The sequence below is a fragment of the Rhinolophus sinicus genome, chromosome 12, assembly GCF_057876585.1.
Source record: "Rhinolophus sinicus isolate RSI-liver-muscle chromosome 12, RSI-T2T, whole genome shotgun sequence".
In the NCBI taxonomy this organism is placed as follows: domain Eukaryota; kingdom Metazoa; phylum Chordata; class Mammalia; order Chiroptera; family Rhinolophidae; genus Rhinolophus; species Rhinolophus sinicus.
In genome coordinates, this window is record NC_142512.1 from 42,604,438 (window position 1) to 42,629,231 (window position 24,794).

A 24,794-nucleotide genomic window follows, 5' to 3' on the forward strand; every position below is an offset into this window, starting at 1 on the left:
TGCACTATAAACCAGACGTGGCAGAAGACCCAGGAACTCGCTGATGGGAACGGGCCTCCTTCTCTGGGCATCCTAGACTCAGTCCTGGCACGTGGCAGGGATCAATGTTTATGGTAATTATAATAAATACAAAGAAAGAAATGAGAGCCTCATAAGCTTCAGGGGCCATCCAGCCCCTCTCCCCGTCCCCTGTGGGCTAAAACACATACTGAAACCCTGAGAGAAGAAGCGAATTGCTCATCACTACACAGCTGGTGGCAGATGTCAGCGGGGATCTGTGCATTCCTCCCCTCTCCCTCCCCGCCCCCGAAAAGTTCCTAAAGTACAAGATGTCAGGGCCACCGGCACAATTCTGAGGATGCAAGAGTGTTTTTAAAACGTGCTCTATTTTCGATTTCCCAAATTAATATGACTGGATTCTGAAGGGGGGGAGGGGAACCCACACTCACTATAACTGGACTTCTTTCTGAAACAAACCCATCCAGTTTCTTTCTTTTGTTTCTTTTTCCAAAGAGGGAACTGAAACGTTGGAAGCAGACAAAACGGGAAGCAGACCTCTGACTTTCATATCCATTATCTCTGACTCGCCAAGCTCCTGCCAGAAAGGCGAGGCAGGTGGAGAAGGCTGCCTGTCCACAATCCCCTATTTCATGCCAGAAGCATTTAGGAATGGTTCGGATTTTAGAAAGGTAATACGGCGAAAACACCTGCCCTGGGTGCTATAACCTCCCAGCAAGGCTTGGGCAGCATTCTATAATCAAGTTCATTTGCATTTCTGCAGCAAAACCTGAATATTCACACTAAATAGGATTTAAAAAAAATACCATCAACGGCTTCGCAACAGTTCAAATCAACGAAAATCCTTTGGGTTCCAGGGAGTTTTGGCATTTCGAAATTGCAGATAAGAGATTGTGAGCCTGTACCCCTCGTTTCGTGGTTGAGGAAAATGAGGCTCGGTGTGAGGGAGCTCGTCCAAAGCCAGTAGACACTGTTGCTCCGCGTCAAACCGAACGCTGAACCAAGTGGGTCTTCTCACGCGCGGGCTCGGAGCGGCCGCAGCCCCCGCCCGCCTCCCGGCTCCGCGCAGCTTACCTGCTCTGGGAGCTCCTCCGGCGGCGGGCCGCGCAAGTCCTCGATGGCCTCGTACACGTTCTCAGAGTCGCTGCGTGTCAGGGGCCGCGGGCATACCCAGGAGCCCGCCACGCTACAGGCCTTGAAGCGGTCGGCGCTCCCCTGGAGGCCGGCAGCGGGTGCGGCGGCAGCTCGCGCCAGGTCGTCCAGGGACTGCGCGGGCCTCACCTTCGGCGCTGGCCGCGTGTACAGGCAGGCAGGCTGGCCCCGCGTCAGGCTGCTGCGCTGGGTCGCGGTGCCGCGCCGCGCAGGGCTGCACAGGGAGCCCGCACGGCCCCGGGGCTCGGCGGGCGCGCCGTCGGGGCCCTTGGGCACCGGCGTGCTCACGAAGCGGTAGTCGTAGGCAAGCGGTTCCGGGGCTGCAGGGCGCGGGTGGGGTGCGGGCGGCGACGGGGCGGTGGCAGGGTCACCGATCGCAGGCAGCTCGCGCACGTACTGCGCAGGCAGGTAGAAGGGTCGTCCGCCGGGCTCGCGCCGCACATGCCACCAGTGCTCGGTACTTCGGCTCAGCAGCCTGTAGCGCTCATTGGGCTGGATGGCGACTCGGCGCCCATCCTTGCTGGTGTACTCGAAGGGGTGCTCTACCAGTACGTACACGTCCCCCTCGACGTCCGCCGCCATCGCGGCCACGGCCTCTCCCTGTGGACAGCAAGGAGGAGGGGCACAGAAGTCAGTGTCACAGAGCCCGGAAGCGCACCACGTTAAGGAGACGGAAGACCTGGGTTCGAGTCCCAAGGTTGCATTCGTCGTGTGCGGTCGGTCCTCGGTCTAAAACGGGAGATTTAGATAAAATAATCTCTTAGGTGCGCATTCTTACACCCAATGATGGAATTCTGACAACCCTTTTATTCTGTGGCGTTGATTATAAGATTTGAGCCTCGCTCAATCCCTTGGTGGGGAGATTGTGGGTAACACTGGTCCAGCTTTACAGCCAGGGAAGCCTTGGCTCAGAGATGGGGGTGGTTGCTCGCGATAAATTGGACGCCACAATTTGCCCAAAAGTTGATTGGGCTTCAGTTTCCCGTCTGTGAAATGGGAAGAACAGCCCATTCCCCACCCCCACCTCATCCCATCCTGACACCTCCAGCCCTCAGGGAATTTGCGTCCACAGTGCCTCTTCTCTCCAGGCATCTGTGCCCCGGGCCAGCGGGGTCAGGGTTGGGGCGCGGGCTTTGGGAGTGTCTCTTCTCCGCTTAGTCCAAGAGCCTTGGCATAAAGGGCCGCGACTGCCAAGGCCGGGGAACCGGTTCTGTCTGTTTTTGTTTCCTTCCCCAGCGGCTTCGCCACAGACGTGAATCTGGAGCTCGGCCCGCCCAAACTGGCCTACACCGCCCCTGCTCTCCAGCTCTCACCTCCATCTCTGGAAAAAGGCTCGGCCTCCTCGGCCTGCCTAGCTGCCGTGTGATCTCTACATTGCCCCATGAGAGTGGCCCTTAAACGATGCACTTTGTGTCAGTGACTACCTGTGTGGTTTTTCCAGGGGTCCCCAAAACTCTCCTGGAGCGTTCACCACAACCCCCACCCACTCCAGGCCGGCGCAGCCTGGCTCCAGGCGTGTCGGGGGAGGGGGTCAGAGCCTAAATGTCAATCTGCCTGTGTCCCTTCATCAAAGCGAGGAGTTGCTGGCCTCCTCCGGAAGTGACTGGTCCCTCTAATCCTTCACACTGACCACACCTGCCCCTCAAAGGTGGCCCGGGACCAGCAGCTGGGAGCTCGACTGCTTACTGAGGCTGAGGGACCCAAGGAACAGGGTCCCGCCGTGGGGTGTGTAGCGCTCCTTCTCTATTTTCCTCAAGCTTTCCTCGATGAGAGAAGTGTAAACTGAGTCACTAAGCACACTGGGCCCTGGAGGAGGTGTTAGTGAGCTGCGGTAAGTTAGGCCAACAAACCCAGTGGAGTACTTCTTGCTACCTTCCCCTGCCCCCGCCCCACTACGCGACTCACTCACGTTGGCAGGGCGGGCCTCAGGGAGCCCATGGGCTGGATGGGCGGAGCCGGTGGATGCACGCAGGTTAGGCCCCTGCCATCCCGTTGGGCGGGGCTTCCAAGAGTTAGGCTGAAGAGACCTCGAGCTGGCAAGGAGAGCAAAGGGGGAGAGGAACGCTCAGGAGGGTTGTCCCCAATCCCCAAAGCAGCTGTGTCTGGGAGGGCGGAAGAGAGCCTGAATGGGTCTGTCTGGTCCGGTGGGGACATTGGAAGCGAGGCCCGGCGCCAGAGAAGACATGAGAGAGTGACAGGGGTAGGGAGGGCTGCGACTCAAGGGGCGCTAACGGGTCATAAGCAGAGCCGAGGGAAGGTAGAGTCCCGCCCCTGCTCCTCCCCTCCCCCCACGCGGGATCTGTAGTCCGCCAGCCTCTGTCTCCGGGACTGCTCGACCCGGGCTCGTCTCGCCCGGGCGTTTCCAATCTGAGCGAGGCCACTTGCACTCTGAATCACCAACTACTAGCCCTTTGCAGCCGGATTGCAGGCACTACTCGCTCCGAGCCCACCTCCGCCCTCCCCTGGCCCTTTCGCGGCGCAGCTCAGCCGGCCTTGGAAAAACTCATTGAGGGGTTCCCAAGGCAGGACACCGACCGGAGCGCAGGGTCTTGGCCTGGGTGGGGAGGAGACTCAGGCCCCGGCTCCTTCCCCGACCCTGGAGGAGCGAAGAGAAAGGGAGGAATGCAGGAAGGATCCCTGGAGCGCAAGGACGGACCTGTCGCCAGGAGGTGCCCTGCGTCCATTGCCCCAGCGACGCGAGTCACAGTGGCGCCAACGCCTGGATCGGCGCTGGGGCCCTTCCTCCGTTCGGATGGGGAGCCGCCCTTAATCTTCCCCGCCCTCCTGGTGGTGGTGGTAGTGGGGAATCCGTCCCGAGCGGCCTCCTCCCGGGACCACGCAGCTTCCATCCCAACGCGGTGCGAACGGGAGCAGGCGTGCGGTGCTCCCGGGTGAGCACCCGCCACCTGCGGTACCACAACCCCACCCCCGGCTCAGCACCCCCTTTCCCGGTCCGGCCTGGCTTTGGCACCTCGGGGTGTCCACTCGCTAGCCTCGCTTCCACTTGTCCCGGCAGACGCGCGTAGGCTCGGCGTCCGGCTCTCCCTCCTCCACCGCCCAGCTCCGGAGCTGCCGGGTTTCCTGTTCAACAATATAGCGAGGGAGGCACCAGCGGAGAGCACCCGGCAGAACTTCCTCCCGGGCAGGGGCTGGGCTGCGGCTGCGAGAGACAATCCCCGGTGTCCTGGCTTCCTGTCCCCTCTGGGCCGGGCCAGCGCCCCAGGAACAGAGACGCCACCCCTCCCCCCGCACCTCCCGGGATCCAGGGCCACACCTGGCTATCTCCCGGGAGGTAGAGGCCGCAGGACCAGGATGGTGGGATCAAGGGAGGAGGGAGCCTTCTCACCAACTTCTGGCCAGATTTCCTTCCCACTGCTTGATCCCCACCCCCTCCGTGATCCTAGCGGGGGATCTGCCTAGCGTGATTCTCCAATCTGCCTATAGGGTAAGATCAGAGCAACCTCCTGGGCTGGACTCAAGAGCCTCATCTGCACCTGTTTTCCTTCCAGTTAATTGGGGATAGTAACACCTACTTCACAGAATTGTTGGGAAGATTAAATGAGATGCACCAAGAACAATGTTATTTTCATATTATATTAACACAATATATTATCACTACATTTATTATGAGATGAGCCATCCTCCTCTTTGGGGTTGGATTGAGGTCTCCAAACCTTCCATCCTCCTTTAGGCAGGAGGAGGAAGGGAGAAACAAGTGTCTTCACAAGCACTTTGCTGAGGATGGAGGCACTGAGTCCAAAAGCAGGGCAGGTCACGTGTCCCTAGGTCTCTCTGGTGGGTCTGCCTCCCCCAGACCCTCAAACCAAGTTCCACTTGTCTTCCCAGAGACCCACCACCTACTCTCCTGGAGGGGGGTGAGGCCCTTGAAAGAAGCTGGGCTCATGGGATGGGCAGAGGGTGCTCCCTCATAGGCTGAGGGGACAGGAAACTGCAGACTTGAATGTTGTCTTCTTCAGTCCCATTTTCCTGCAACCTGATTTCCTTGGGAATTAGTCTGTTTCCTTCTTCTGTATTTACAAAGAACACTGGTGGGCTTCCCCCTGCAGGGGCCTCCTGGACTTCTCCTGGATTCAGAGGAAGGTCTGCAACCAAGTAAGCCACTTTGAGCCCTGAATCAGGGGCCGTCCTCAAACAGCCTGTCCTTCTGGAGCCGCTTCTCTCTTAACCCAGTGGGAAATGCAGGACTGAGGTTGTACATGTCCCAGTGTCAGGGGTCTGTGCTTTGTCATTTAATGCACAGGAAAGAAGCCATCACGATGGGATTTCAGGCATCAGCTTCAGTTGTTATATACCAGTGTCTGTGAGTAAACCTCCCAAAGGCCCTGAAATCTGACCCCACGGGCAAAGGTGGAGTATAGACTACCTGTGACTTCCTCTCTTCATGCCCACCACTGGCACACAAACCCCTAGCTTGTAAATGTTCCCCCCATCACACACACTCTCCCCTGTGCCTAGGGACTAACAGAACAGTGGAAGCCTCATCAAAGGGTAATGAATGGCCCGTGGTCACCCCCAAACAGTAGTAGAATTAGGATTCAGAAGCCAGACTAGCGATTAGAAAGATCAGGTCTTTACTGTACAATCATTCAAAAATCACCCAAGGGCAGTTCCTTCAGTACATTGCAAAGCACTTCTCAGGGACAAGGCCCCTCACTGCAAACACTTTATTGCATAACATGACATTTTTCAAATATGATGTGAACTAGTGAGGTTCACATCAGCTTTCCATTGAAGGCGAGGGGGTTAAAGTCGCTCATCTGAAAGCATCAGCAGCAGCTTTTGGTACTGGGGAGAGGGTTAGCTCTAATGCTACTCATCTCTGGAAGAGCAGGGTTGGGGTGGACTGAAGGCGGAGCCTACAGGGCCTCACACCTGCTGCCTCCTAGGGTTCCTTCCGGAATATAGGATATATTCACAGGCCCGAGGAAACAGGGCCAGGCTAAGGTGGCATTGCCTACCCCATGCTGGGTTCCTGCCCCCTCAGAGATATGGGGCAATTCCAGCTCTCATGAGGCTATTTCAGGCGGAGCATTAATGCTGCTGTCAGGGGGTGGGATGGAGGTAAGAATCCACCTTCCAGTACCGGAGGCTTTGCTGTCCCGGGCCCAGGTGTGCACCATCTTCTGTGAGGGGACGGGAGGCTGTGTGGCAGCCCTTTCCCCCAGCCCCACCTGCCTAGCACCTTCTGTTCTATTGCACAATTTACCCAGCTCCACAGGGCTGGGCAGGTGACTCAGCAGCCAAACCACCCCAAGGGAGAGGTGGGAGTAGGTTCATCTCTTGACAGTGACAGGCAGATCTGCACCTGAGGCCCCCGATCCAAGCTGAGTGCAGAGAAGATGGCCAGAGGACCCCAGGGCTGAGGGGGAGGCCCACTGGGCCCAGGAGTGGTGGGGGAAGGCAGCAGAGAAATCATGCCCCCCAAACCCCAAGGGTCTAAATAGCACTTTGAAAACAATTCCAGGATCCCACCCCACTTCAAGAGCCCTTCAAAAGGCAATGGTGCTCCAATGAAATTGTTGTCTCTGGCAATGACCCTCCTGGGCCAGTCCAGCAAAGCTGTGTGAATCCATGGCTTTGTAAACGGAGATGAAGCATCCTTCCACGAGGTGGCTTCTCCCACAGGTCCCTGCACATCTCAGCAACAGGGCTGGCACTCTTGGTGGAAGGACAGGGTCACTGTCCTGCTCCAGTGTGGGGCCTGGCAGTCATGGTGCAGAGGCTGTCTCCTGCCTGGGCTCGCTGCCCTGTGGGCCCAGCCTACCTGTCCTGTAGACCTCTGTCCCAGGGGTCCTCAGGCGGCGGTGGGTCCCCCAAGACCTGCAGCAGCATCCCCCACCCCAACATGGATGCTTGTGTGTGGTAGGAGTGGGGGGCACGGGGCTCAGGGGAGGGTAAGATGACGACCCTTCCCTGGACCAAGGAAAGGGCAAAGTGCTGACAGTGCTGGTTCCAAGTCATTTCCTTTCTCCTGCAGTGACCAAGATCCAGGCTACAGAAGAGCCAGGGGGCTCTGAGGAGAAAGGTGATGGGGTTTTCAGGTGAGGATGACGGGGGCAGGCAGTAGACAGAGGGAGAGGAAGCAGGTGGTGATCAGGGCCGACCACGCCTGGCCCCATGGGCAGTTTGGCACGTTGCACTTGAGCTGTTGGCCGCAAGCGCCTGGTGAGGGTGAAGGAAAGGCACCCGGTCCAGCTGACGAGCTCTGTCCCAGGGGTGGTCTGCTCACCCAGCCGCCCACACACCAGGCCTGAGCGGTTCCTGCACATTTGCTCAGATGAGAATGCCTGGATTTCTTAGGTGACTTGTGTAGGGTTCAGAATAAAAAAATATTTTCTGTTCAAATGTGAAGGGAAAAAAACCCACCTTAAAAAACTAGACCTTTTAGGAACGTGGAATTGAAAATGCACCCCAAGTCTTGTTTCCACAGTGTGTGAAGAGCCCTGAAGGAGGCGCCATGCCAGTGAGGTGGGCTGGGGCTGATTAGTGCAAAGCCCCCTCACCCGTGATCTCAAACAGGGGGCATCTGTTGGTGTCCCCCTCTCCTAGAGCAGATATGGGGGTGTGGGGACATCATCAAGGGCTCCCTCTGGTAGACTCGTGCTCTGGTCACAGCTGAGAGTCTTCCTGACAAGGGAGACAGCTGTAGCCCGGGCTGATGGCAAAGCTGGGATGGCTGAGCTGAATCCTCACCCCCACACCTCCGGGGTGGGGACAGGAGACTGGGTTAGGTGAGAGTGTTCTGTTCTTGGTACTTGCGCCGGCGGGCACAGCGGGGGCAGCCCTTTTTCACCACGGCCTGGCAGCTCTGGTGGAAGACAGTCTTGCATTCGCCACACCTGGAAGAAAGCGGCAAGTGCGGCTTAAGCCAACGGGCCGGAGGCCTCCCCGGGGCCCGGGGCCAGCCAGTGTTCCTGCCCAGAGCCCATAGTCAGGCTGTGCTTTACCCACAACCCCAGGCATGCAGGCGCTACTTCTCCCTCCCGGGACAAAAGATTCTTGCAGCAGTTTACCCTAGGTCATGCAATGCCTGCCGGTACTATTTCATGTTTTATAAATTCTGCTGAGACTCACTAAATGACTTCCTATGTTTAAGACACTCTGCAGTGTGTCAAACACTCAGGTCTAGGAATGTTTAGGGGCTGAATCCAGGACAGGGGACACCCACTGAAAATGAAGCAATGCTCCCGCCAGTTCAGGCTTCCACTCCCACATGGGTTAGAATGGAGGTTTGATGGATGAATTTGTCCATTTGGAGGCTTCTGATAATGAGCGATAACGGGGGACAAGAACGGTCATGACAGGAGCAGAGGCAGTGGCAGGTACTACCCACCAGGTGCCCAGTTTGTGCTGGACCTTGTGCCGACACTTCAGGGCAGTAACTCTTTCAGTCCCTGCTCAACCCATTCACAGATGACAAAACTGAGGCCAAGGGAGGCCTCCCACTCAGAGAGCCAGCAGCCACCCCTTCTGCAGGAAGATGGATGGCTTAGTAGAGGCAGGGAGCCCTGTGAGGGCTTCTCTTGTCCCCTGAGCTGGACTGGGGCTGGTCATGGCCGTCCAGGGCGCCAGCTGGACCTCACCACCCTGTGGCACCAGCACAGAAGGGAAGTCCTATGTTCCTGCACAATGGCGCCAAATGCAGGCGCCACCCTGCAACGCTGGGGCAGCTGCGGGTGTCCTGCATACCTGACTGTGGTGTCAAACTCAAAGGGGAAGATGATGTCACGGTGGTGGCAGATCTGACAGATGAAGCCACGCTGGGTACACAGGTCGCAGTGATAGACATGCTGGGAGGCAAATTCGATCAGGGCCTTGAGGAATCCTTCATACACGCCCTCCGCGATCTGTGGGGGCAAATGCAGGCCACCAGGCCACGTAGGCAGCTGTGCTGAGGCTGTGGCCATCTGCCAGACATGGCCTGCAGCTGTCCAGGGCGGCCTTCCACATAGAAGTGTCTTTCCACTTGGGCAAGAAATCCTGCCCAGATCAGGCTGAGCAATGCAGGCGTCAGCCCTTGTGCACACGGGGGATAAGAGGCTTGACAGATGAGACCCAAATCCACTGTTCCCTCCCCTGACGAAAGGAATGTCCCAAACTCTCACCCCTGTGGCCTTTTCTGCCTCTGCCCTCCATGCTGGGGACGAGTCCAGATGCAGGAAGGGGCTGAGGAACCCCTGTGATCCTGGGCTTTGCTGCAGTGCCTGCTTATTCCAGGGGGGTTCGGGGCTCACTCACTGTCCCAGGAAGCAAGGGAGAGTGGGATACCCGTTCTGAGGTTCTGAACAGCTGAAGACTGCTGTCTTGCCTCAGTGAACTCAGGCCTCAGCACCCCTATCTCCCTTTCTGATTTCTCCCGGAATGGTGTCCCTCTAGAGAGGTCTGGGGGGGTCACATTCTCACCTGCTGGAGGTCAGCGACACTGTACTTGTGGGGAGACTCCAAGAGATAATTCCTGTGGTTGAGCCTTCAAAGAAAAACAAGAGGTTCCTTAGAAGGGTTTCCAAGCCTGGGGCTCAACCCTGTGTTTGTTTCCCTCCCTCAGCCTGCTGACCAGGTGGAAACACCTCCTGCCTGGGCCAGGTAGTGGTGAGGAGTAGCTAGCTGGCCTGAGTGTGGGACCGGGGCTCCCAGGTGACTAGCTGTTGGGACCTTGGGCGAGTTCTTTCACCTCCTTGTACCTCAGGTTTCCTCACCTGAGAAACGGAGCTGTTTTGAGGATTAAATAATTTATTTAAAGCATTTGGCATAGTGCCTAGCACATAGTAAACACTGAATAATTATCTGCTATATTGATAATATTGTATTGCGTAACTGAAATCTGCTAAGAGTACAACTTAAAATGTTCTCACCAAAAAAACTGTGACCAAATAAGGTGATGGGAGTGTTAATTAACCAGATGGGAAGCACCCTTTCACGGTGTGTACATATACCAGATCATCAGGATGTACGCTTTAAATATCTTACAATTTTATTTATTAATTATACCTTAATAAGACTGACAATTTAAAAAAATTTAATGGCATAAAAATTAAATACATGTCTATAAAAAATAATAATGAGGAGGATGAAAGGTAACAGTTGGTACCAGGACCTGGGTTGAGAGCTTTATATATAGTAACTCATTTAATCCTCACAGTAATCCTGTGACATTGGCACTATTATAACAGCCATCTTGAGAAGGAGAGGCAATGCAGGCACCGAGAAGTTAAGTAACTTGTCTGTGGTCACACAGCTAGTAGGTAGAGTTTGAATGCAGGAGTTTGGCTCCAGAGCCTGCATCCTTACCCATCCAGTGAAAGCCTATAGGTATTAGCTGTTGTCATTATTGCCACCATTACACGCCAGGGACAGTGCTGGGGACAGAAATGCACAGGGCATGGTGTCCGCCTTCCTATAGCCCCTGGTCTAGCTAAGGGACAGACATTTAAGCACCCGGTTTCGGTGCTACATGAGAGGAACTGAGACCTGTCCTAAACACCATGGCAGATCCTGTTTCAGAGGTGGGGTGGGGAGGCAGGGAGACAGGACGAGGCTCAGCCACCAACTGGGCTCTCGTCTCCACCTCGCCAGTGGCAGAGATCCTGAGGGTTACATCCTGAGGGGAGGAGAGGAAACACCTGCAGAAATTCCCCAGTACAAAGCCTTCCTGGCCTTGCTGCATGTGTCTTTGTGTTGCTATCGGGGAGCTTTGAGGGAGAGAATATTCCAAGTCCAAGAAAGCTTGGGACACCTGGGGGCAGGATGGGGCCAGGCCCTGGGGCATCTGGAATGAGGGCTTGGCCATAGCTCTCCCCACCTCCTCAGTTGTGGGCCAGGGGAACTCAATCCAGGGCAGAGATGGCGAGTCCCACCAAGCAGCTGGGCAGGCCACACTGTGTTCCGTGGGGTGGCGACACTGCCGACTGGCTGATCAGTTCACTATGCTGGTCTCCCCAGGAAAATCCCAGCTTTCTGGGAACAGGAAGCCACCATTTATCACCAGGAAAACACGGGGGTGGGGGGGTGCACAGGCTGTTCCTGAGCTGGCAGGAAGGGTGGAGCTGATTTGAATGGAGAGTCACCTCTGTCATCTGCCCTCTGCTCAGTCATAGAAGCCCTGGGGGCCAGCCAGACCCAGAGCCACTGGATGAACCACTGTAAGCCACTGGCCGCTGGGCTGGTCACACTTAGAGAGACCTTAACGACTGAGGTGGAAGGTGAAGTCAGGGAGGAGCTCCCTTTGCCAGTGGCAGCCCCCTGGCGAGGTCCTCTGAGAGAAAGGGGATCCCACATCCAAGACCTGTCCATTCCTTCTCATCCCCTCGCCCTCCACCCTGGGCAACTCACCTCCCAGGAGGAGTGCTGTACCAGCCTGTGCCCCACTGCTGCCAAACTGGGTCTTTTCTCAACTGATCAGAATGTGACAATCTCATGCTCAAAGTCCTTCAGTGGCTCCCAATGCAGGCAGAGTAAAACCCCAACACCTTTGGTGCAGCACGTAGGGCCTCGAGGTCGGCACCCACAGTCAGGCTGCACTGAGCCCCTCGTAGGTCCTGGCGAGCCACACTCCCACCCCCGCACCTTAGCCAGGAAAGCTGGGCCCCCCTTCCCCTTTCTTCTCTTTAGTTCTTCTTTTAAGCCCCATTTCACTATGTATGGGATGCTATTTGTGCTGCAGCAACGCTGTCTATTTGTGCTGCAGCAACGCTGTCTCCCTGTGTGTAAGGACAGAGCGAGGTCTGGAGCATGCTCTGACAATACCGACGGGGGTGGGGCTGGAGGAGGGGTGCGCCCAACTTCTGGCCTGACTCTTTCATACTGTTTGAATACCACCTTGTAAAGAAGAAAAGCATATTTTTTCTTAATGAAATAAAAAAAAAAAAAGAAGAACTCCACAAACCCTCAGCTCAGACACCATCTTCTCCAGGAGCCTCCCAGGCCCTCTGGGCCCTGCCGAGGCCGGGTCAGGTACCCTCCCTCACGGCACATGCCATGCTGATCCAGGGCCATCTGTCTGCCTATCTGTGTCCCTTCCCAGACTCTGCACCCCTCACGTAGACTTCACCATAACGCAACTCAGGAAGGCCACGTGAATACGGGGATGACTCGCACATTTTATAGACAAGAAAGCTGAAGCTCAGAGACTTGAAGCAATTTCCCCAAATCACACAGTGGGTCTGAGGCCAGGCCAAGTCTGCTCTTGTGCTCTTTCCCCTATCCGTGCTGCTTCTAGAATGGGACTTCCACAGGCGTGGCTCTGTTCTCACAGGCCGGGCACATAGTAGGTGTATAGAGCTGTCGCCTAAGGATGAGGACAGCAGGGCCAGGGAGAAAGAGGGACTGTGCCAGCACCCAGCACAGGCCAGCCCAGACAGGTCAGTGAGGCCAATGACCAAACCATGTCAGCAGCGTGGGGCTGAGTGAGTGGGAACAGCTCCCAGAACGCACCCTGCAGGCAGCTGATCTACTCAGGTCTGCAGAGACCCCCTGACTGGGTCAGGTGAGGAGGTCCCACCTGAACCCAGAGATTTCACCACCCTGGTCATGGTAGGGGGCAGACTCTGAAGCCCTGGGTCCTGGAATGTCAGAAAGGTGGGTGTGAGTGAAGACCCAGGCACCCAGCTGCTGGCTGAGATGTGCAGAGCCTCCCAGGGAAGCAGCCTTCTAGGGTCCGACAGTGGCCCCCAGAGGGCTCTCTGCTCTTCCAGGTGCTGGGAAAGAGACCTTTGCTAAGAGAGCCCCTGCAGCAGCCCCCTCCGTGAGAGCCCCGGGGACCTGCACTGGGCACTGCCCTGGCCCCGCAGAGCCAGGCCTGAGGAGGCACAGCCAGTCAGACAGGGGGTCTCTGTGCCAGCCTGTGGGGAGGGAGGCTGGAGGGGGGATGTGGACGGGCCTGTGAGCTGCTCCGAGCCCCCAGGACACAGTGAAACCCACCTGGGTGGTAGGCACCAGCTCCTCTGCCTGAGGCCTGCTCTCCGAGGGCCCCAGGACAGCACAGTCCCACGGAGGCCACAGCCTGGGCTGTGACCTAGGGGCTAGGAGATATTTATGACCGGCACAGAAAGACCCTCTAAGCCGGCGCTGAGGTCCAGGGTCACCTCCCACCCCTGAGCAGGCCCCAGGCCCTGGATACCGGGAAGTTTCCCGAAGGGCATCCCGAGGGGCCCACCCAACCTCGCCCTCTTCTGAGGACTGTGGCAGGGATGCTGCTACGGACAGCAGCAAAGCAGCCACAGGACGGAGGACGGGCTGGGGAAGGGAGGGAGGAGCCAGGGCAACTCGTCCTTGGGGGTCTGGTCCTCACTTGCTTCTACAGCCTTCCTCTCACCGCACGCCCCACTTCCCTCCTCACTCCCTCTGAAGTTCTCTCTGTTCTTCCAACGTATGAGGCCTTCATTCACGGCCCATGCGCATCATTCTTTCTGTCTGGAACACTCTTTCCTGTTTCGCTTCCCCTTTCTACTCCTACTCATTTTTCAGGTTTCACCTTAGATGCCAGTTCCTCCAGGAAGTCTTCCGCCCCTCCCCCGTCCTCCAATCCACTTGGACGTTTCCCTTTGTACTTCCAGGGCCAACCTCTCTCTTCTGGCCCTCAGCCCTGGCCATAGCTGCTGGCTGATTCATCTGCCTTCCCTTAAAGAGGGTAGGACCCAGGCCTACCTTGCCCTGCGTTGGATCCCACACACCTAGCCCAGTACTGGGCACTGAGTACGTTCTCAATAAATATTTGTTGAACAAATGTTTGAATGAATGAATACATGAACAAACAAAAGCCATTCCTAAAGCATGTGGTAATTTCCTAGGCCCAATAGGCAGATCTCCGCCCAGCCCTGGCATTTCTCCCAAGAGGACACGTTGAGTATGCACTGACCCCTTGTGTGTGCGTGCGTGTGTGTGGCCGTGGCCAGGGCTCACCTCTTGCTTAGCTCCTTCAGGGCTCCACTTCGGCACAGGCCCAGGTAATCCCCCAGAAGCTTCAGCTGCTCTCGGCTCCTCCCAATGAGGTGCATTCGCTCCTCGTGCTCGTACAGAGACGCGTTCACCAGCTGCAGGTTGATGAGGGGCTGGGCCCGGATCTGCATCAGGAACTTCAGGGCCTGCCGGCAGATCTGGGGGCACCACCAAGTGGCGGGGGTAGGAGAGAAAGGCCATCCAGTGAGCGCCTCTGGGCTAGACACTGTATTACCTACTTATTCACTCACCCTGCCACCCCTCTCCAAGGGAACTGGTGCCATCTTCCTTTTACAGATGAGGACACTGAGGTTGAGACAGATGAAGTGACTTGGCCTAGGTCCACAGCTCATAAAAGCCAAGATTTGAAACCAATTTATCTGACCCCCAAGACTACTCTCCCTCCATGGAACCAGCTGGTGCCCCTCCCAGACCATGCTGGGATGGAGGAGGGGCCCCTCTCCTCCTGGGCCTCACAGACCCTTTCCACTTTTTCCTGTTCTCCCAGCCCCCATCTTCCCGACTAAAGGAAACAGTCCCCTGGGCCGACTTAGGCATCAGGTGACTGGTCTGAGTCAGGCTCCAACCACAGGAAGCCACAGATCCAACACAGCTTAACAAGAGGTTTCTGCAGTTCCATCAGTTTTCACAGGCAGCACCACCCAGGGCTCTCCCGAATCTCCACGTGGAGGTGAGTGATCAACCCCACCTGACAGGGCGTTAAAGGCTCTACCCTCAGGCTTGATCCTAATGCCAAAGCCAGTTATTGTGCACAGACTCTGCTAGACGCTGGGCTACGGACCTTGACCACAGCCTTTCTTCATCCTTTTAACAACCCGAAGGGAAAGTGGAGCCCCGGTCTGGACTGAGGTGTCGTTTCCGCACCCCAGGCTGCCACACTAACTAACCAGGAGCCTCTCTCCCCTGCAGTCTCCCCCTTGCTGTGATAAGCAGGATGGAGGAGAGGAGCTGGTCTCCACTGCCAATTGCCACGCAGTCGTTAGGAGTCTGGCTTTCAAGTAGGAATTGGATTTGAATCCTGGCTCTGCCATTTCCTAGCTATGTGACCTTGTAAAACGTCCTTAAGTTCTCTGTGACTCAGTTTCCTCATGTGTAAAATACAAACACCTATACCCGGGGATTATTTTAAATTTAGATGAAAAGATAATCTACATAAGCTCCTGGCATGTAGCATATGCCCAGTAAATGGGGGCTGCCATCAGACTCTGAACGCCTGTTGTGGCCCCGTTGTCCCCTGGAGGGTGGGGGATGTAACAGGGCCCTCAGGAGACTGTTACCCTGGGGGGCTGTCTCCCAGGTCCACCAGCATCTCTTGCTTCCCCCAGCAATGGCCAACTCCTTCTTTCCCATTGCCCAGAGCCCTGAGGTAGCAGAGCCCTGACGATGGGCAGCCCGCTGGCAAAGCCGCAGAGACTCCGGTCAAGCTGCTCTTCCCAGCCCTGCCCACGACAGCCTTAGGCCTTGGGTGAGGCTCAGATGAAATAACACACAGGAATGTGCGCTGTAAACTGCCAGGTGCTGCAGACGGGCAGTGGCTTTGTGCTCCCCCGGGACTATTTCTATCCCGTGGGCGTGGAGGAGACAGACAAAGAAAGAAGCCCCAGTCCTGGGCTCACATCCTGCTAAGCCAGGCAGGCCTCACACAAGTGGGTCAGCCAGAGTGGGAACGGTGAGTAGGCAATAGGTCCCTAACCGGCGAGCCAGCCGCTTTCCAGTTTGAATTTCCCTGTCTTTCCCAAGCCAGGGATCTTTGAGAGACAGCTGGATATTTCCTGATCTCAGGTATGCTGAAAAAATATTGTAATTTTCTAGTAGGAAAGGAAGTGGCACAAAAATTATAGCAATGAATAAGGAGATGGCTCAACAGCAGTATCGGGTGTTGTAAACAGTGTTTTATGGCCAAAGGGTTCTTTGCATTTGTGGTGACTTTGAGATTTCATTTCCTCCATGTAATGAAATCCTTAACCCTCAGGGTAGGGGTGAGGATGATGTAACCAACCAAAAAGCCCAAGTGAAGTTAACGTCTCTGGGGTTCCTGTCCCCGGGGTTGGAGGCTGGGGTGGCAGAGACTCTCGGCATCACGCTCCTTGCGCTCTGATGAGGACACATACACATCCCAGGCCTGCACAGCCAGCAGGCCTGGGTCTCAAGAGAAGCTAATAGCTTCTTCCTTGTGTTTCTGTGTCTGTCTTGGCAAAAATCTATGCCTTTAGGAGAGAGCCACGTTTGTGCCCCTTGAGGTAAACCCTGGCCCCATGAATTGGGGGGCAGAAGGTGTGCAGATCTCAGGAAAGGGGAAGGGCACTAACGCAAGGCTCCGTCTAAGTGACTGGGGCACTGCCCCCTTTAGTCCTCACACATGCCCGAGGAGACACTGTTATTAATCCCCATGCAAACAAGGAAGCTGAAATTCAATAATTTGCTCATGGGAACAGCTACAACAGTGGGTAAGCTCAGTGGGAAAAGAAGAAAATCTGAATGATCTTAGAGTATATCTCATTCAAAAGCAGTTGGTGAACACAAGAAAGTACCCAAGATGTAATACTAAGTGTACAAAGCATGTATGGGTCCAGCAAAATCCCAACTTTACAAAAAGTAGATGCATACGTAAAATGCACGGTGTGGACAAACAAGGGCGCTATAATAAATTTAACCGAAAGTAACCTCACAGGGTGATCTGATCACAAATTCCTAACTGGGCAGGTCACGGTGGCCATCATGCCCCAGGCAGAAAACTTCTTTAGTAAAAGGCTTCTCTTTGCCTCAAGCAAGCCCCGTCCATTGCTTCTGTGCATCTAGGTTAACACACCTTAGAAATGCTCCCTTTCAGATCCCTCTTTCTAAAGCATGACCACCCTCAAGAGAGCACATAATCTTAACTAATCTGTAAACTCCCTGCCTTGCTCTCTCCCACCTTCATGTAATCTTCCTTACGTTCCCTCATTAATTCCAAATGTATAGAAGAAAATGCAAAACTGTCATTCTCTGGAACATGTGAGATCTTGCTCCCTGGCAATTGTCGTCAGGTTGGCTCATAAGTTGTCATTAAAAAATTCTTTACAGGTTCTTTCAACGACAATAAAAGGGCTGACTGCTCCAAGGGGGAAGTGCATCCAGCTGGCCAGCCAATCTATTCAGCCACAGCCATGTATCCCCCCATCCATATATCTATCCTCTCCCTCCATGTAGCTAAGCTATTGTATCTATCCTTGCTTCCCATCCATCCATCCATCCATCCATCCATCCATCCATCCATCCATCCATCCATCCAGTTGCTGGTACCTTAAACAGCTTTGTCTGGAGTTGTGGGGAGCTGCAGAGGACCACCCTCAGACCCCCACCTGAGGACCAAGGCAGGCACGGACAGCGCTGCCCAGGGGCTGTAGACCGGTAGTGAGTTTTTCTTTAGTCAGCTCCCCCACATCATGGGGCCTGAACCAGGGACCCTGGCTTTTTAGAGCCAAACTCCTCCCAACAGATGGACAGCAGCAGCAAAGAGCAGTGACCACTCAGCAGCCCCGTGTGGCCACGACGGGCTGGGCTCGAGACTTACAGGGCGCTTGGTGAGGTCCCAGTTGTGGATGATCCTGGCGGGAATCACTGAGGCATCATCTTGGTGGCAGATGTCACAGTAATAGAGGCCAGAGAAGGCACAGAGCTTGGGTCGTACAAATGAGAAGCCGATCTGCCGGGAGCAGCCTGGTGGGGAGAAGGAGGGTGGCAGTGAGTAGCAGTGGGGGCCAGAGTCAGCTCCTGAATAACACAAACTACTGAGGTGGACAGGGCCTGCTATTTAAGGAAAATATGAAGATTAAAAAGGAGAGTACAAAGATAAGAACCACCACGACTCATATTCCCACCACTCAGAATCAACTGTTAATTAATCTTTACAGCAAAACACTGTAAGAATTACCATCGCCATTTTATAGCTGAAGGAAGTGGTACACAGATGTTAGGAAACCTGCCAGTCACACGATGATGAAGTGGCACTAGGACTCCAAGTTGGGTTGCACTGGTCCTAGAGCCTGCGTTCCTTTGTGCCTGGCTGCCTTGTTCAGTGTTCCCCATGCTTGCTCACCATACCCACCTCCTCTAGCGCCCCCCTCCACGGGAGCCCAGAAATGGAAGCAACCAAGTGCAGCGCCTCAGCAAGCAGGAAAGGAGCTGGGGACACAGGGTCGGCCCCAGGGAGTGGGGGGAAGGCAGAAGGAAGCAGAGCAGTCTGGACGCTGCCTGATGCGAGCTTGAAGCCAGAGCTGCCGGACACTTCAGGACAGTGGTGCCGGGCCCAGCTTCAGCCCTCAGCTGGAGGTCCCTCCAGCTGGGGGCAGAGGGAGTGGGAGTGGGGTGTGCTTAGGGTAAAGCAAAGGCCTGGCTCAAATCCTGACACACGCCCAGCCTCCCATGGAGCAAAGGAAAAAGTCCTCCGGCCTCGAGACTAGAAGGGCCGGCTCTTTTGCTTACCAGCTGCCTCATCCTGACCTTCACTAAATTTTTGCCAGGTTCTAGTTCAGTACCTGTGCAAGTTAGCTACTACTGGTTATTTTGTGGGGTTATTCGAAAGTGTAAACGAGACAGGTTTTGAAAGGGCCCTGCAAACTATGCAAGACAAGCCAAATGGCAGTGGCTGGTATCTGCTTGGCCACTGAGCTGTGCTTGCGGGGGGAGAGGAACCCCAAGCTCCCCAGTTCCAGTCTTGCCAGCAGGCTGGCGGGTGGCAGGCACGGTGAGAGCTGCCCCCATCAGTGTTCTTTCACACCCACAAGTTTGAATTGTCTGGCAGGAGGAGAGGGGTGAGCAGGGGCTTGAAGAGGTTTCCACAGGATGCTCTGCTCTGCCTAGCATCTCCCATCCTCCAGGGGTACTGACCGCAGACCACTTCCTTCCAGACGCCTGAGGCAGGCTTTCCCCTCTAGTCCCACAGCCTCCACCCTGACAGAGCAGCTCCTAAAGAGCTTGTTGCCAAGTCTCCTGCCGTGGCACTCTGCATCAGACAAGCTCCTCACGGTTCACCCAGAGGCCCCAGGCTGGACTGGGGAGAAGAGCTGAAGATGGAAGGTGATCAGTGGCGTATCACAGCCTGGCAGGGGAGGGGAGAGGGCCTATGCGCACCTGGCTAAGAGCACAGGTTCTGGGACCATCACGGTCCTCATGTGGCTCTGCCACTTACTAGCTGTGTGAATTTGGGACAAGATTCTAACCAGTCCCGTTACTGGGTTTCCTCAGCTATAAACAGGTAATAGTAGCACCTATCCCTACAGGGTGGGTGAGAGGATTAAATAAGACATCCAAATAAAGCATCTGGCCCAGTGCCCAGCACAGAAGAGTTAGATTTGATGATGATGATGATATAGCAGATGTACGGTCTTGCAATAACATCCATAATGTATTCTTACCCAGAAAAAAACCAAGTTGCAAAACAATATATACGTTGCTGCGCTGTCTGACACAATGCCACCTGCCACATGTGCCCTTTGAAATTCATGAGGTTGGTGCAAAAGTAATTGTGGTTTAAAAAGTTAAAAATAATTGCAAAAAAACCGCAATTACTTTGGCACCAACCTAATAAATCCATTTCAATGAAATAAAATGAAAATTCAGTTCTTTAGTTACACTAGCCACATTTTAAGTACCCAGCAGCCACATGTGGCTGATGGCTCCCGTACCGGACAGCACAGATCTAGGTCATTTTCATCATCACAGAAAGTTCTATTGGACAGTGCTGAGTAGTATGAGCCCATTTTTATAATTAAAAAAACCAAACAAACAGCCGTGTGTACTTGCAAAAGCATGCAAAAATATTTGAAAGGGTACCATGCCGGTTCCAAAAGATGATAATATAGTAACATGGTAAGGAAGCGAGTGGAGAGCTTAGCTCCCTGGAATCCCTGAGCAGAGAGCAGTGCTCAGCAGAGCTGCCACCCACAGGCCCCACCCCTCAGCAGGAGGTGCCAGGAAGGGGCTGCTGGAGCAAACAGCCTCATTTGCTGCAACACCCCAGCGATGGGATGGGGGTACTCCTGAAGGGCTGGGGAAGGGGTGCAGAGCTGAACCAGGAACTCCACCAGAGGAGGAGGGAGGGAGGCTGGCCTGCTGGGGGCGGTGGGAAGGCAAGTCGGCACCTGCGCAGAAGCAGCCCTGGGAGTCCAGGCCCTTCTCCGTGGGGATGGCCACCAGGTACTGCAGCAGGAAGCCGTTCTCCCCAGTGGCGAACTTCAGCACCTCCTGACAGTTTTCATCCAGACTCCCACCCAGGGTCACTGCCTCCTCAGCCGTCTCCAAGTAGGACGCCAGGACCTTGCGCACCAGATCTCTCCACAGAGCGGCCTCCTCGGCATTGCTGGCCTGCAGCTTCAGGATGGCCTTGGCCGTGATGATTTTGAAGAAGGCTGGGCCTCCGAGGCTTGCGTCTGGCAGGATATCTCGGATGGTCTCGACTCCATGGCTGTCGCATAACATCTTTTCGTTATTTCTCACGCGGAAGCATTTCAGAGACTCCAAGGACAGAGAAAAAATGTAGGGAGTCCAGGTCCTGTCCGAATACAGGTACAGGAGGGATTCTTTAATAGCATCTGGCTCGGGAACTTGGGCAAAGGACCAATCCAACTGCACGCCCTGGACGGTCTCGGGCTCCGTGAGCAGGTCCGAGTGGGAGGGGAGGCCATCCTCAGGGGCCTTTGGGGGATCGTCGGGCAGCTCGGGGTACTGGATGTTCACCCACTCGTCGTCCTGCTGGGGCCGGCACTTCTGCAGGGCCTCCCGCACTCGGTCCAGCCAGTCCTCCGCCTCATCCTGGGAGGACGCACGCAGGGTCAGCTTCTTGCTGGAGAAGACCAGCTCGAAGCGACCATCGCTGTGTGCCGGCCCCACAGCGTCACAGCGCAGCAGGGAGCAGTTCTCCACACAGGTGCGCTCCTCGCCGCTCAGGTAGAGGCGAAACTCCAGGGGGGACAGCTCGCAGAAGAGTTCCTTCCAGATGCCCATTGCCCCCCGCCGCTCCACTGTGCCCAGCTTCAGGAGACCCCGGAAAGGGTTGGACAGTCCTGGAGGCAGAAAGAGGCACATTAGACGGTGGGCCTGTCACTTAACTACCCAAGAAAACCTCTGGAGCCCGAGGTCCTGCCGTGGGTGCGGACAAGGGGACGCCACCAGAACACAGGCCAGCCACGGGGCTGCTTGGGAACAATTGTTTGAGTGCCTCCAGCCCATTCTCACCCTCAGCTGTTGACCTTGTTTCTGAATTTCACTGAGAAAATAAAAACACTCAAAAGATTACCTCCATATGCCCCCACGACACCTCCTCCACTCCCAGCGTCTGTACCCACATTCTGCTTCCTCTTGTCACCAGGGGTGAACTGACTGTGCTTCTGTTTGAGGCCAACCCCTCCATTTGTACAGGGGTCCCTGCTCTCCCTGCCTGTTCAAGGACAAGGACTTCTCTCCAGCAATTGTCCCTCCCTCTCCTATGTCCTTGTACACACGTACACACACGTACACACACGTACACACGTACACACACGTACACACGTACAAACACACGTACACACACGTACACACGTACACACACGTACACACGTACACACACGTACACACACGTACACACACGTACACACACACACACACACACACACTTCTCCTGTCTTTAAAAATACCTCTCGACTCCACTCACATCTCTGATTACCATCCTGTTTCTCTGTCTCCTTCAGAGAAAAACTCCCGAGGAGGTGCTTTATAGAACTATCTCTAGTTGCCCTGCTCCCATTCCTTCTTGAACCTGCTCCAATCAGGCTTTTGTCCCCTCCTTCCACTGAAACAGCCATCACAAAGGCCACCAGGTCCTCCTTGTGGCCAAATTCAAAGGCCAATCCTCGGTCCCCGTCTGGCCTGACCAGTCAGCAGCACCGGACACAGCGGAGCCCTCCTCCCCTCGTGAAACACCTCCCTCACTTGGTTGCTGAGACCTCACTCTTGGTTCTCCACTGTCACTGGCCACTCTGTCCCTCAGGCTCACTCCTCCTCCTCTCGCTGCCCCCAATTGCTGTGCTCCAGAGCTCAGTCCTGGGTCCTGCCCTCTTCTCCATGGACACCACTTCCTAGGTGATCACACTTAATCTCAGGGCTTGAGGCCAACAGCTCCCCAGTTCTTATCTCTAGCTTGGACCTTGCCCTTGAACTCCAGATTCAGATCTCCATCTGCTCCACGCAAGTCTAACAGGCTTCTCAAAGTGGATTAGGTGTAAAAATGCCTTCCTGATTCTCCAGCTCCAAACCTGCTTCTCTCCTGATGTTCATCTCATAAAACAGCCAACTTCATCCTTCCAATTGCTTGGGCTAAAAACCTTGGACTTGTGCTTGATTTTCTTTCTTTCACACCCCACATCAAATCCACCAGCATATCCTACTGGCATATCCAGACTCTTCCACTTCTCACCACCTCCGGCACCACCTCATGAGTTCAGCCCACTGTCATCCCTCGCCTGGGTTATGGAAATACCCTCCTAACTGGTCTCTCCCCCTCTGCAGTCCTTCACCATATGAGCCAGGATGACTCCCCCATTTAAAATGTAAGTCAGATCATGCCCATCAGTTTGAAACCCTGCAATAGCTGCGATCTCCCTCAGAGCCAAAGCCCAGAGGCACGCCGTCACTCTGACCTCCTCTCTTCCAGCTATTCTGATCTCCACTGTTTCCTGGACACGTCAAGCACGTTCTCATTGCAGGATCTTTGCATTTGGTCTCCCTGCTTAAACCAGAGATGGCCTCGTGCCTCCTTCCCTCCCTTCTTTCACATTTCTTCAAATGCCACCTGATTTGTGAGGCTCCCTTGGCCATCCTATAGGAAACAGTGCACTCCCCACCTTGGTACTCCCCGATTTATTGTTCTCCATAGCTTTTACGATCACCTGCCCATAGTATACGTGTACGTTTACTTGGTAATTTTCTTATTTCCTATCTCTCACTAGAATGGAAGTCCCATGAAGACAGGGACTTTGCTGTTTCCTGCCATGTCATGAGCACCTGAAACAGCGCCTGACACATCACAGGTGTTAATAACTATTTGCTGAGTGAGTGAGTGGGTGCCCACGTAGCACATACTGCTCAATGCTCCCGGATCCCGGGGCGCCTACTGCCAACCAAGAGATCCAAACAATACACAATTCTCTCTCTCCGCCTGGACCAGCCTTGGAGATTTCAAACCATTGTAGTGGGTCTTCCTACCCCTCAGGAAACCCGATGGCCAGGCACAAAGCACACCTCCTCTGGCATGGTTACAACCATCGTGTAGGTTTTTCTGACAGGAAAACCTACAAGAAGCCAGCGTGGCGATCAGGAGTCTACCCGTACTCCCTCCCTCAGCCAGGCCCCCAGGAACTTGGCCAGAATTCTCTGCTGGGTCACTGTAAACAGAAAATGAGACAAAGAGACTGAGTCTAGGGCACACTTTTTTGTTTGTTTGAAAGAGGAAGCCCATTTATGAGGGTTACAAAAAAATTTGGTTATGGCTATTTAACGCTTTCTGGAATGTCACAGGGTGTTACATGCGATCCAGCTGGCCTCATTGTAAACAGCACAGGGAGGACACTGAACAAACAGTTGATCTGATTAAGCCCCCAGAGCTGTTGAGTAAACTGTCTAAGGTAAAGGCCTTGGGAAGGAGCACTTGAAACTCCTGGGCCTTCAAGAGGCAGGGTTTTCTCTGGGCTACAGACAGAATCAAGGGTTCTGTAAAATAAGATTTATAGGGTAGCTTCAGAGAAAATGTTTTCCATTCCAATATATGAAAGTATTTTTTCAGTCTGTAGGCAATTTGGGGCATGGCGTTATTAAGATTGTATGAAAAAACGTACTATTTTTCCTCAAATGCTTTCCTGAATTACTCAGCAAGGGTGCTCCTCATTACATTTTGGGATGAGGCTTTTCTTGTGAGAAGACACCACCCAACTGGTAATGGAAAAGAGGACTTCAGAACTGCTTTCTGACGGGCAGCGTCCCTGCAGTGAGGCCACCCCAGAACTCTGCCGTCACCTACCCATCTGCCGGCGGTGCACCACCCTGAAGTTCTTATGTTCCTGCGTCGCGGCTGCCTTGCTTTTTCCGCTTTCTGGAGAAGGCACACAAGCCTCGTCTAATGCTCCCATGGAGGAGCTTTTTTTTGGTCCTTGAGAAAAATGCCTGAGAAGACCAGGCCTTGACTCTGGAGACCCTCTGGAAGAAGCTACGGAGCCATGTGACGGGCTCTCTGTGGCTGGTTCCTGGGGAGGCCGGTAGAAGTCATCTTCTGAGATCCAGCTCTTGCTTTTCTATTGGGAAAGAAGTAAAGACATACGCTGTTTTGAAAGTTTTTTAAAAAACATCTTCATTGAGACATGATTCACATACCATAAAATCAACCCATTCAAAGTGCACACAATTCAATAGTTTTATGCTATCCAGAGTTGTGCAATCATCACCACAACCTAAGTTTAGAACATTTTCATGACTCCGTAAATAAGCCCCGTACCCATTAGCAATCACTCCCTATTTCCTCTCAACCACTCCAGTTCTAGGCAACCAACAATCTTACTTTCTGTTTCTATAGATTTGTCCATTTTGGACATTTCGTATAAATAGAATCCTAGAACATGTGGTCTTTTGTGTCTGGCTTCTTT

The 24,794-nt window shown here is 54.5% G+C and overlaps 2 protein-coding genes and 1 pseudogene across 9 annotated transcripts in view; 1 reads left to right on the forward strand and 2 right to left on the reverse strand.

Annotated features, from left to right (window-relative positions):
- ARHGAP27 (Rho GTPase activating protein 27) overlaps positions 1-4,282 on the reverse strand; it is a 30,531-nt gene extending 26,249 nt beyond the window's left edge. Inside the window, exons 1-3 of one of the 2 annotated variants that reach the window (XM_074320252.2) lie at positions 4,142-4,282; positions 3,080-3,203; positions 1,093-1,770 (exon numbers count right to left, since the gene is read on the reverse strand). In XM_074320252.2, the coding sequence (XP_074176353.2) occupies positions 1,093-1,752 (660 nt within the window). In that variant the 5' untranslated portion in view covers positions 1,753-1,770; positions 3,080-3,203; positions 4,142-4,282. Of the gene's footprint in view, positions 1-1,092; positions 1,771-3,079; positions 3,204-3,826; positions 3,966-4,141 lie in introns of those variants that run through there. The other variant, XM_074320253.2, reaches the window with a different exon arrangement.
- On the forward strand, positions 2,572-4,065 carry LOC148756561 (uncharacterized; annotated as a pseudogene).
- Positions 4,283-5,745: 1,463 nt separating the features above from the next.
- Positions 5,746-24,794, reverse strand: part of PLEKHM1 (pleckstrin homology and RUN domain containing M1) — a 46,062-nt gene continuing 27,013 nt past the window's right edge. For 5 of the 7 annotated variants that reach the window (XM_088802282.1, XM_088802283.1, XM_088802281.1 and 2 more), the window contains 7 exons: positions 24,176-24,446; positions 20,268-21,188; positions 17,699-17,844; positions 14,089-14,282; positions 9,595-9,658; positions 8,881-9,038; positions 5,746-8,030 (listed from right to left, as the gene is read on the reverse strand). In XM_088802282.1, the coding sequence (XP_088658408.1) occupies positions 7,919-8,030; positions 8,881-9,038; positions 9,595-9,658; positions 14,089-14,282; positions 17,699-17,844; positions 20,268-21,188; positions 24,176-24,446 (1,866 nt within the window). In that variant the 3' untranslated portion in view covers positions 5,746-7,918. The other 2 variants (XM_088802285.1, XM_088802286.1) reach the window with 2 other exon arrangements.